Below are 12,813 nucleotides of genomic sequence, written 5' to 3' on the forward strand. Positions count from 1 at the left end.
GAGGGCCCAGGACATATTGGTGAGGTCATCTGCCCAGAGAAGTCAGGATGGAGTCATGGTAGCACCTGTAGCTTGGTGTGTGGAAGGTGGCATGACCTAAGTTGAGACAAGATGGTTAATGAACAGGAACCAAAAAGTAGTGTCAGAACAGATGAGATTAGGGATTTTAGGGTAAAAGAAAGCTAGGAGAACCATTTTAGTCATGTCCCTGGGGGCATACAACTATAGTAGTTTTGCTTGAGTTTGGTAGCTAGCCTGAGTGAGGTTGGATAAGAATATTGTCTAAGAGAATGGTGTCATAGTAGAGGATATATATATACACATAAAAAAATTCTATGGCTAAAATTAACTATTTACCTCCATCTACCTGCTCCAAGGCCCATATATAAGTACATGTTTATATTTAACACCAGAGCCTGTGTAACCTCTAAGTCCCTATTGGTCTGAGCATGGTCACCTCTGAGGAACATTGCAGGCTACACTCATTTCAGGACCAGTCTTTTTTGAGTGGCAGGGCAGGATACCCCCAGACTCCCTTCAGAGGCTGGGGCTATCCCTACCATCATTGCTTTATGGTAGAGCCAAGGTCCTGGGAGGGCCCACAAGACGCTGTTCCTTATGGAAGCGAACAGTAGTAGTAGAGAGAGGAACCCTTTAGAGGTCAAGGCCCATCATATGTATATGTGAATTCAAGGATTCCCTAACGAGGGCCCCAGATGATTAAGTGGGCCAGTCTCTTGCCCTTATCCAACTTTTGTAGCTCTCTATTTATTTTTTTTACCAGAGCACTGCTCAGCTCTAGCTTGTGGTGTGGGGGATTAAACCTGGCACTTGAGAGCCTCAGGCATGAAAGTCTCTTTGCATAACCATTATGCTATACCCCCACCCATAACTCTCTATTTGATTATCTTAGATTTTCTCTCAGTTGTTTAGGTATTGAGTATCATTTGTTGAGCCCAACCAAAGTTAGGTTTTGGGGGATCTGTCTTCTTTGGGCCTTTCTACTATGCTGTCCTGCTAATTTGGTCTAAATCCAATCAGTTACAGAATTTATGATGCCTTCTTTAGGCACTTCAGCCATTATTGGGCACTTTGACTTTGAGTTATATGATTTCCCCTTATTTATGGGTACGTGTAGACCTGTTTCCAGTACCCTAAACCCTAGGCCAATATGGTATCTGTTACTTAGTTAAATGACGTGCCATCTAACTTGGATGTAGGTAGTCCCATGTGTTAGGAAAGGTCTTACCAGATTTGAAGAGTTGCGAGGTTGGCTTCTCAGGCTGGTATCTCTGGTTACAGTCCACAATAGGATTTCAATAACAGCATAATATGGGATGGCAGCACCAGTAGCAGTTTGGTTGAAGTTGACAAAGTTGGTATGGTGGTAAGGAATCGTAGAGAAGGAATGTCGTGGAGGTACCAGGACTAGGAGAAATACGGGTCTTAAAGAGAATGCAAGGGGTTTCTTATAGTCTTAGAAAGAGTTAAAATGTCAATAATTATTACCAGGTTAGTTGGGGGGGGGTTAGTATCTATATTAATATACTTGACTTCACTATGCTTTGAACCCTTTTAGTGGCATCTGAACCTCTGTATTTTAAATAATTACAAGGTCAAAAGGTCTTGACCTGCCTGGCCTAAAGCTATAGTTGATTTAGATGTTTGCAGATTGAAATGTTTCTTTAGAGAGACATAAATACTGATATTCCCTTAATTTTTACCTACTTAGTGTTAGATCAGTAGTTTTGAGTGCTTCAGCCTTCCCAGTAATGGTGATCTTACTACTGGTTAGTGAGGCATCCATAACAATGTGTTTTGTGTTCTACATTGTGTCTAGGTTTCTCTAAGCGTTGCATTAATGAGAGAGAGAGAGAGAGAGAGAGAGAACTGACGTTTTCTAGATGCTGTCAGCTCTGTTATTTAGAAAATCACCTTCATTTTACCTTTAATAGATTACATGTTGTATTGAAACTGTTCCTTCTTATACACTTACCCTACCCCCCCATTCTTGTGTTCTATTCATTGTTCTGTTTTCTTTAGATGTTTTCATATAACTGCTAATAAGTTGCTTAAAGGTGGGTATTATGTTCTTATATTTTGTGCCTAATACTGATCTCTCTCCTTTTTTGTACACCAATGTATCGTCCTAGGTATGTGACTACATGAAAAAGATTAAGTCCATATGGTTAATGCAAATTTTTCTCTTTAGTATTTCCTTACAGCTTAACTCACTATGTGATTGCTTGTTACATGCTACTGCTGTATCTGTTTATTAAGTTGGGAAGAATGTGCTCCCCCTATTAATTAGTGATTTGATAGTAGTTTACAACTTAAGATTAAAGGTTTAGTTTCATATCACACCTACCACCAAAGTTCTATAACCCCTTTCCTCAACACTTGAACATAGTTCTGCAAAATTGAGAGATAGTTTGTTTACCCTTTATTTCTTTTTATCTGTATTCCACGTGCCTTTTTTTTTTAACCTCTTATTTCATTAAGCATGGTCACCTCCAGTTTATTCCTTTTGCCCCAGAGGGTGTAATATCACTGTTTTTAAGTGTAAAGTAGTGTTCCACTAAATATACATCCTATAATTTTATCCAGTCATCTATTAATGGGCGTTTACGTTGCTTCCATATCTTGGCTATTATAAATAGTGTAGCTATGAACAAAAAGGTGGTACATGTGTCACTTTGAATTACAGTGTTTTCATTGTCCTTTGTATAGATACCTAGGCTCTTATTTTCTCTTGGCTGGTGCTTTTCATTTCATATAAAGGTATGTAAATTGAAATGTCCATGGTTGACTATAAACTCATCCTGCATTGAAGTATACAGTATATGTTAGCAAACATGAAGACAGATACCCTGTAGACAGTTTTCTTTTGAAAGCCACAGTGATGAGAAGTAACACTCTTAACATAATGTTTATAAGCCAGATTGGGTGTATTTGAAGGCTTTTGGTGTGGAAAGAGCTTACTATTTTTGTTATGTGCTTAGCACATGAGAAGCTCACCCTGAACCATTATCAGTTTGTTCTCCCAAAAGTAATATGAAAACCATGCATGTTACATTTGGGATTTAATTTAAAAGTAAACAAAATGAGTACTGTGCTGTATTTTGGATTGATATTGGGTGTTTCTTTGGAAGATGTGGCTAAAATGCAAAATGGTCACTGTACATTTTCTTATGATCGCTAGTTAAGTCTGACATTGTCTGAAAGGAAGCAGTGACATGAGTGCTTTTCATCCTTCTAAATGGGGGCACTGTTGATTTTGGAATAATTTAATTCTTACCAAAAAAAAAAAATGCCCCCAAAATGACTTTCTTGTATGCAAGACCCAGTGAGTCACTTTGCTTCTCAGTTTAGTTTTTGGGTGTGTGTGTGTGTGTGTGAACACTGTGGATGTTGGCAGCTGATCCTCTATCAGCTGATCTGCACAGCTGGATTTCTAAGAAAGCCTTCTGCCTTGTCAGCATTGTGTTGTACTTATCCATCCATGTCTGGTAGAAGACACCATGAGGGAGTTGGCTTTAGGAACTGGAGTTTAATTCCATGACTAAGGTTGGTTCTTTAGTATAGAATACACATGGTTTAGAACCAAAATTTAAGGCGTCTCACCCACTGACCACTCTTGTTAATAACACAAATTGTACAGTAAGATTTTTTCACCATTTTTATTTTCTGGAGAGATTCTTTCTAATTTTTTAATCTTTATTTATTATTGGATAGAAACAAATTGAGATGGGAGGGGGAGATAGAGAAAGAGACAGACACCTGTAACTACTTTGCCACTCATGAAGTTTTCCCCCTGCAGGTGGGGGCCAGGTGCTTGAACCAGGGTCCTTGCTCACTGTAATGTGTGTACTTAACCAGGTACACCACCATCTGACCCCAGGATATTCTTCCTGCAAGGTAGAAATCTAAAAATTTAGGGATGAGGGACTGAAACATAGCTCAGGTAGAACATATCTTTCATCATGGTTGAAGCCCTAGTACCACAGCACTGAGGGAAACTATGGATAGTGGAGTGATGCTGTGATATGTACCCTTCCTCTCTGAGATAAACAATAATGAATAGTAACAAAAATGCCAGACCAGCATTGAAAGAATCACACAGATGTGAGGCCCCAGTGCCACACACAAAAAGTCTTGGGGGTGACTAAAATTCTGTAACACATTCATGACAAGCACAGTGGCTATGTACTATGTATCTCAAAAGTACTGGAGTATGTCAACAGTCTGGCAATTACTAAAAAGGCCCCTTTTCAGAAAGACTCCTCCTTTAACATATCTTAGTTGGAATGAGTTGGGATAGCAATTAGGGAGTGGAACAGCGCCAGCTCTTCTAGAATCATCTGCACGGGAAATTCTTTTCCTAGAACTGTGGCTCCAGTATTACAGTACATGGTTTACAATAATGAATTTATTCTTTTTCAATTTGGGAGAAAAAAAGTCAAACTCAAGGTTTCAGCAGGGCTGTGCTTTTCCAAAATCTCCACCGGCAACCTTGCCTTTTCTGCTCTCGTAGCCCAGTCATTCTTTGCTCAGCTGCACTCACCTCTACCTTTGCCACGTATCTGTCTCCACATGGCATTTCCCTCACTGGGACCAGGGTTCATTTGGATAACGTCTTCTTAGCTTGAATACATCCACAGAGACTTCCAAAAAAAGCCACACTCATGGGGACTAGAGCTTAAAACATGAACATTTCTCTTGTGGAGGAGGCATAACTCAAGAGTCTTAGCTCAATTCCTCTTTCAACTTCAGTGCAAGTAGCTAAGTAACTATTTTTAAAATATAATGTCGTTATCCAAGAACTGGGGAGACAGCATAATAGTTTTGCAAAAGACTTTCATGCCTAAGACTCTGAGGTCCCAGGTTCAACCCTTAGTACCACCATAGCCAGAACTAAGCAGTTCTCTGGTCTTTCTCTCAGTATAATTCTCTGTATATCTCATTTAAAAAATAATTATATGTTCGTATTTTTAAAAATTTAAATCATACAAAATTTGTTTTACTGACCTCAGTGATACATAAAGCCCCCATCTCTTTGGAATTCTGTTTGAATAAGGATCTCTAAATGGCTTGTTAGCACACCAATCGCAGGAAGACATTTTAAAAAAAGATAATGCTATTTTCTAGTAGCCCATTTGGAGACCCTTTTCATACAAAATGTGTTTATATCAGCTAATTTAACACTTTCAGGATGCTCATTCTGTAAATCACTGCTTGTTACTGTGCAAGGGACAGGGATAAGTCTTGAGGAGCCTAAACAGTGAGTTTCAAATGGAAGCTCCCACAGGTGGTTGATGGTAGAATAAGAAACCTTTTCTGGAGCTGAGCCTCTAGTAAGAGTAGGTGAGGGAGTCGGGCAGTAGTGCAGCGGACTAAGCACAGGTAGTGCAAAGCGCAAGGACCGGCATAAGGATCCTGTTTCGAGCCCCTGGCTCCCCACCTACAGGGGAGTCACTTCACCAGTGGTGAAACAGGCTCAGGTGTCTATCGTTCTTTCCCCTTCTCTGTCTTCCCCTCCTCTCTCCACTTCTCTCTGTCCTAACAATGACATCAATAACAACAATAATAACTACAACAATAAAACAAGGGCAACAAAAGGGAATAAATAAATACTTTTAAAAAAGAGTAGGTGAGCATTTAATTTTAGTTGGAAGGGAGGGCTGACATAAAGACATGATGGTTATTTCTGCTCTTCAGAATGTTTAAGATGGGGCCAGGCAGTGGCACAGCTGCTTAAGTGCACACATTACAGTGCACAAAGATCTGGGTTCGAGCCTCTGATCCCCACTTGCAGCAGAAAAGCTTCATTGAGTGGTGATGCAGTACTGCAGGTGTCTCCCCCGTCCCTTTCAATTTTTCTGTCTCTATCCAACAATAAACAAGTAATAAAAAAAATTTAAAGATTGTTTAAGATGTATTTATTAATGAGAAGGAAACAGGGCCCAGACAGGGGAGAACTAGAAGATCACTCTGGCACATGTGGTGTCAGGGATTAAATTTAGTACCTCATGCTGTAGAGTACAACAGTTTATTCACTATGCCACCTCCAGAACTGCTGTCTGTAAAGCTGTTAAGCATAGCTAATGATGTCAGAAATGTATTCTTTTTAAACTTTTTTTCATGTATTTATTCCCCTTTTTGTTGCCCTTGTTTCATTGTTGTAGTTACCATTGTTGTTGTTGTCTTCATTGTTGGATAGGACAGAGAGGAGGGGAGACAGGGGGAGAGAAAGACAGACACCTGCAAACCTGCTTCACCGATTGTGAAGCCACTCCGCTGCAGGTGGGGAGCCGGGGCCTCAAACCAGGATCCTTACACCAATCCCTGTGCTCTGCGCCACATGCCCTCAACCCGCTTGTGCTACCGACCAACTCCCAGAAACGTACTCTAAAATACTTTGTTTTTTTTTTTCCTACCATTAGCTTTCAGTTGCCCTAGCCTTACTGAAATTGTTATATCCAGGTTATCGATATAACCTGAAATTTTCTCTATAGGAGTAGACTTTTATCCCCCCACTCCCCTACCCCCCCCCCCTTCTCCACACAAATTTATCACTGGGGCTTGGTGCCTGCTCCTGGCAGCCATTTTTCCCTCTCCCTGCCCCTCTTCTACTTTATTTTGATAGGACTGAGAGAAATTGAGAGGGGCTTAGGGGAGAAGGATAGCTGTACCACTTATGATTCAGATCTGCTTCATTCACCACTTATGAAGCTTCCTTCCCCACCCCACTACATGTGGGGACCGGGCTCAAACCCAGGCCCTTGCATGTGGTCATGTGTGCACTCAGCAGGGTGAGTTACTACCTGGCTCCCTAGGAGTAACCATTTTTGTCTTACAATGTTTAGTATGTCAATAAAATTGTTTTTAAAATTCCTTTGCAGTACTTATATTTATTTTCATTAGAATTGGAATTTCTGTACTCTTTCCTATACTAAACATTCTACAACTGAAAAATCTTTGCTCTGGAGATAAAAGCAAAAAATTTTGGTAGGGTTAAGTTTTTTATTTCAGCAATTAGAAAGTTTTGTTTTGCGTGAAAGGGAATTCAGAGCACATGTGACACCAAATATCAAACTGGGAGCCTCAGCCATGAAAGCCTTGTACTCTCCCAGCTTACATGTTTATCCTACATTGTTAACCTTTTTTGTGTTGTTTAGAGTGAAGTAAAGGAAAGAAGTTGGCATCATCAGTTACTTGTTATTAGTTTCTTAATTATAAGCTGCTTCTCTGTATTTCGCTTTTTTTTCCATAAAAGGAAGACTATATACGATAGTATTCAACTTATAAGAACTAGTCACTTTGTTCAAAAGACATTTTGAACAAATCAGTAAGTATAAATTCTTTTTAGCTCTATGGGAGCTTTGGTATAGAGAATATTATTGAAATGAATGAATACAAAGCTGATATGGAGGTTTTTTTGATGTGTGTGAGAGGTGGTGCAATTTTAGTCTTTCTGGAGTGGTTAATTGCAGTTTATTTACTGGTTTGTAGATTGTTTTGATTTCACAATTAGAATGATAGTGAGGCTTTTCTTTAAAAATAAAATAGCTTAGCTTCCAATGCTTAGCAGCCCTCCCTACATGTTTAACAGGCTTACAAAAATAGTATGTAAAAGGAAAGTCCAACCATGTCATTTCAGGAGACTTAGACTTCAGTCTTACCCACCAGGATTCAGTTGCCCTTTTGTGTTCTTTCATCTTCATACTTACCTGAACAATTTGGGAAGGCATTGCGGTCTATTTCCTGTCCTCTACATTTATTCTAAACCAGCTGCCTCCTTGCTTGTGCACAGTGTGCCTTTGCTTTGGGCCAGTGCCCAGAAGCAGTGGGACCAGAAGGCCTGGACCCATGTGTCACTGGTACTTTTTGCAGCCAGCCAAAACAGTTTCATCTTGAGATGGGTGTTGATGGGAAATATACTGCCAGGAATATTATTGTGTCTTGTTTTTATAGGGTTCAATTTAGCTACATATTTATAGGTATAAGTATACATTGCAACAGTTTAAGAGGGTAGTAGAAAGACTTCACTGAAAATCATTCTGCTTCTGACTGGCCATTGATAGTTAGATGAAGGGGGAAGAAATTCAGTTAAGTTGCCCCATTATCTGTCTCTGTGTGGATGACATTTAGATTTCCCAATACAGACATGCTGCCCCATCTTCCCATCTATCTCTGTTTGTGTGCTCCATTCATCCTGCACATTGTCTCAGAACATTTATTTTCTCAGACCAAGGTATGGCCTAGGATTTTGACTCAACTGCTAATGTAAGAGTGATTTCTAAACCTGTAAGTTCATTTTGGCAGCTAAGTTACACATAATTGAGACATATTACAGAAACTCATCAATTCTTCATTCTATTTTTTTTCTTGTTTCTGTAAATATTCATTCTTGATGGGACTTGAAGGATTAAAAAGTTGGGAGTCGGGCGGTAGCGCAGTGGGTTAAGTGCATGTGGCGCAAAGCACAAGGACCGGTAAGAATCCCAGTTTGAGTCCCCAGCTCCCCACCTGCAGGGGAGTCGCTTCACAGGTGGTGAAGCAGGTCTGCCGGTGTCTATCTTTCTCTCCCCCTCTCTGTCTGCCCCTCCTCTCTCCATTTCTCTCTGTCCTATCCAACAACAACAATAATAATAATAACTACAACAATAAAACAAGGGCAACAAAAGGGAATAAGTAAATATTTTATAAAAAAGAATTCAAAAGTAGAAATGAGATCACATTGACTAGCAAAGATAGATTTTTGAGGCTTGATGTTCTTTAAGGAATCTGAGTGTTGAAGTATGAATTATAGTGGTTTCCACTTAGTCAACTTGGACTTAATGCCTAGTTGACCATTCCTGAGAGAGCAGCTCATGTATTTTTCTACATCTGCATAGGGTGAGGGAAAAGTTAAAGGTTTGTTACAAACTACAATGGCTTATGTTTGATTGTATTAGTCTTATAGTAGGCTTGCTGAAGGAGATACTTACATATAAAAATGGACATCTTGGTTCTTTGGGAACTTTCTTTGAGTGAATATGAAAGATCTGTTGTTGAACTCAGCTTAGGTTAGCATAAATGCACATTAAACTATAAGAGCAAATTCTGAGAATCAAGCAAATAAATTCAGGCAAGTAGTAGTGTCAAAGGACTTTATGCTGACAGCTAGACTAGGTGTCCTATAAGGTCACATCTCCTCCTTCCACGCCCCCCAGGGCATCAACTGCAGTATGTCCACCTAAACAATCAGGAAATGCCAGCATGTGAACAAGTGTGAGTCCTGAGGACAGGATGTCCTACCTCTTCTGAGAAAGGAAAGGAAAAATGCATGTTGTGTATACTCCGAGGTCAGAGATTCAGGAAGCCATCCTCTCTCCCACACACACACACACACACACACACACACACACTCACACACTCACACACTCACACACACTCACACACACTTATGTACTCCTCCCCCTCCTCTCCCTTAAAGTCTTAACCGTGGGTCAGTTTACATTGACCTTTTTGGGGTAAGACACTTCATTCCTCTGTAATTTCAGAAACAAGAATCTGTATTCTGAAAAATCACACTCCATTGGATGTTCCTCTGTCTTGACATGCGACCGCAACTCACGTTTTAATATTTTCATTTTCTACAAAGGCTGCCTTTGTATTGGTTTAAGATGACCTAAACAAGCCACTTCTCCTTTCATTACATTTTCTGCTTTCATGTTCTGTCATTCTGAGACCTTTTTTTCTTTCCCTCTCTCTGTCTTCTTCCCCCCAGCTGTCGGCAGCTTCCAGCCCCTCCAGTCACAGTCCTCACAGAGCATCAGGAAAGGACCCCTTTGCAGAACTCTCTTTGGAGGATTTCTTATAAATCATTTTAGGTATTGCTGCTTGTTGGGGTAAACGGGAACTTAAATACTTGAGACCATTATCAAGCATTAAACACAGTTCACTCTTCTTTATTTCTCTGAAGAACTCTGGGTTCTTTCTCTTCCTCCCCACACCCCCCATTCTCTGGATGAAGAATAAACTGGAGAAGCAAGGGCACAAGACAAACACCTTTCTGAAAGTAACTTTAGCATAATTAGAAGGTGTGAAATCAAAGGACCACTTCATATTTGCATATAAGCATCCTTTGTGCATAACAGATGAGAGCAAATAACCTCCTTACAAACTGGGTGGTTTAGTCAGTCTTAAAATATTTATAGAGAACCTCAATTTTCTGTGTTCTTTATAGAGAATACAAGTTTACACATTGGATTTGACTTACTTGGGAGCATCTATTGTTTTAATACAATGGGGCCAGGGCTAGTTGTGAAGAATGCTAATAATTTCCTTAAAGAACATACATATTTTGCACAACTTTTTTTTAAAATCAACATTTGACAAAATAGCATTTTACAGTCTTTTAAATTCAGAGTTAAGTGAATGATTAATTCCATTCTTACAGAAGGCATCTGCTCTGGTCCCTGGTGCCTGTTTTTGCTGAGAGAGTATTATTTGTTGTTCTTGGTGCTCTCACCCCAAGTGTAAATATATCTCTATATCTATTGAGTGCTTGTGTGCCTGTGACATGACAACAGCTTACTAGCACATCTACTTCTGTAACACCTTTGTAATGATAGCAAGAGTGAAGTATCTGAGTGTTATTGGAAACATTCTTTTGGAGCTCTTTCAGATTTTGATTTCTATAGTAAGGAAATTATTTAGTATATTATTTATTTGATAAGCATATTACTGTTCCGTTAATATTTCTAATTATTATCATTTGGGAGTAGTATTTTAAAAGTTGTTTTCCTAAATGAAGTTTTACATGAAATATTTGCTCATGGAGAAATTTTCTGGACTTTTCTTGTCATGGAGAAATTGTTTTCATTCTTCTCATAATGGTTTTAATAATTAGAAATATATTTTTTAAAAACACCTAATTATCAGGCTCTGGAACATGATCATATTGACTTTGCTTTTATAGCCCAGGCTTATGATAACCCAATTGAATTGGTAAAAGCCAGAATGCATGTTCTGTTTGTGAGGTTATGTCCTACAATGTAATGAACTTAACACTTTTGTTTCTTTCCAGATACAATTTATGTAACTAGATGGAAGAGAATGGACTTATTTCAAAAAGACAAGTGCTCAAGCAGCAAATACTTATTTCCAGAAAAATCCAAACTGCTGTCTCTTAAAACTCTCTTCTTCCATTAGAATGCTACAGTAATCCAGCGAAGGCCCAGGAAGGAAATTGGGACTAGTCTATAGGATAATGTATCAGTACTGTTTATAAAGCCAAGAATTGCCATGATTTCTGACTAAGAGCTGTCTTTTTGGTGACTAACCCTTCAGTTCTTTTGACTCCTATTAATATCCATAATCAATAACCTACCAAGAAAAGCCCTTACTTGGAAAGTGTGAAATTTGTATTTGAAAAAGCTGCCTGGAGAGAAGACCTGCATCCTTTTACTGTAATAACAGCAGGACTCTTGGGGGGGAGGTCAAAATCATAATTCTTAATTATGCAGTTATCTTTTCTTTACTCCAGTCCTCACCAATAAGGAAACAGTAACTAAAATTAACTTTTCTTTTAAAAAAATTATATATTCAGTTTGCAGTAGACATTCCTTAAGTATTTGTATTTATTTATGATTATCAATTTACATACATTAATATTGTATCAGACTTCCTTATGAAAATGAGTATGGATGTACACTGTATGTTGATTTTTATCCACAAGAATGAATCTGATTCAGAATGCTTTACAGCTGACATACAGAGCACTAAAAAAAAAAAAAAAAAAATGCAGGGCCATAGGTCTGAAAACTTAAGAGTTTTCAGTCTGTGGAATTTAGGGAAGCATTATAAATGCATTAATCCTCACTCATAGTCAATTCTGTGCCTAGGATTTTGCAAGGGAACAGTTCACTGACTGGGAAAAGCACTACATTTTAAATTCAGCATTAGTTCATTGGGAAGGAATTTTACTGCTTTGTGCTTGGCATGTCATTATTTTCCATTTGACATTAGGACCTTTCCAAAATGAATGTGAGGAATTGCTTTCACTTCAAGACTTTCCTTCTTTTCAGTAAAACTCTAGGAGGTGTAATGGGGGGAGGGGGGAAAGGGATCAAAATCCTTGAACCTTTATTTGGCTCATGCCGCCTTATGATCATGTACCTTTTTAAATAAGGGGAAATAGTATCTTTAAAGTCAGTGTTTAGCCAAGAGTTTAGTTAACAAAGAATTAAACTGCACTGTTGATCGGTGCTTTGTGTAAATACATCTTAACATTTGGGTTGAGAAGGGCCTTAAGAAGGACAGTTTGTTGTAGGAAAGCAATTCTGTACATGAATTTAAGCATACTTGTTGCATTGTCTCTGCAGATTCTATTTTTGTTTACAATATTAAAATGTATGTTAGCAAAAATGGGTGAATTTTCAAATAAAATGCAGCTTCCACAAAACTTTTGTTATGGTATTCTGGTCTGAGATGGATTTTCTTTGCCCGTTTTTCTTTATTATCAGTGTCTTTTTTTCTTCTTCTTCTTCTGCTTCTGCTTCTGCTTCTTCTTCTTCTTCCTAATAGATACCCAGGTGATTATATTGGTGATTTAATAAAATGAGAAATTTGTTTTATCTTAATTTCCAAAAAATATCTTTGTACCTTATTACTGTACTTTATTACCTTATTAAAGTCACTTACTTTGTCTTTTGATCAGATGCCTCAGGTAAGTTTAGGAGAGAAATGTTTGGGGTTTGACATTGATGTATGTGACTATGTCTACCAGAGAAATCAATGATTGTACCTTGCTTCATGCTGAGTAGT

General features: G+C 38.6%; 1 protein-coding gene across 20 annotated transcripts in view; it reads left to right on the plus strand.

Moving 5' to 3' along the window:
• The window catches only part of PICALM (phosphatidylinositol binding clathrin assembly protein), a 113,647-nt gene extending 101,196 nt beyond the window's left edge, over positions 1-12,451 (plus strand). For 14 of the 20 annotated variants that reach the window (XM_060177382.1, XM_016191125.2, XM_016191116.2 and 11 more), the window contains 2 exons: positions 9,773-9,875; positions 11,075-11,869. In XM_060177382.1, coding sequence (XP_060033365.1) covers positions 9,773-9,865 — 93 coding nt within the window. In that variant the 3' untranslated portion in view covers positions 9,866-9,875; positions 11,075-11,869. Of the gene's footprint in view, positions 1-9,772; positions 9,876-11,074 lie in introns of all 20 variants that reach the window. The other 6 variants (XM_016191118.2, XM_016191124.2, XM_016191123.2 and 3 more) reach the window with 2 other exon arrangements.
• Positions 12,452-12,813: the final 362 nt, after the last annotated feature.

The sequence above is a fragment of the Erinaceus europaeus genome, chromosome 17, assembly GCF_950295315.1.
Source record: "Erinaceus europaeus chromosome 17, mEriEur2.1, whole genome shotgun sequence".
NCBI classification, from domain to species: domain Eukaryota; kingdom Metazoa; phylum Chordata; class Mammalia; order Eulipotyphla; family Erinaceidae; genus Erinaceus; species Erinaceus europaeus.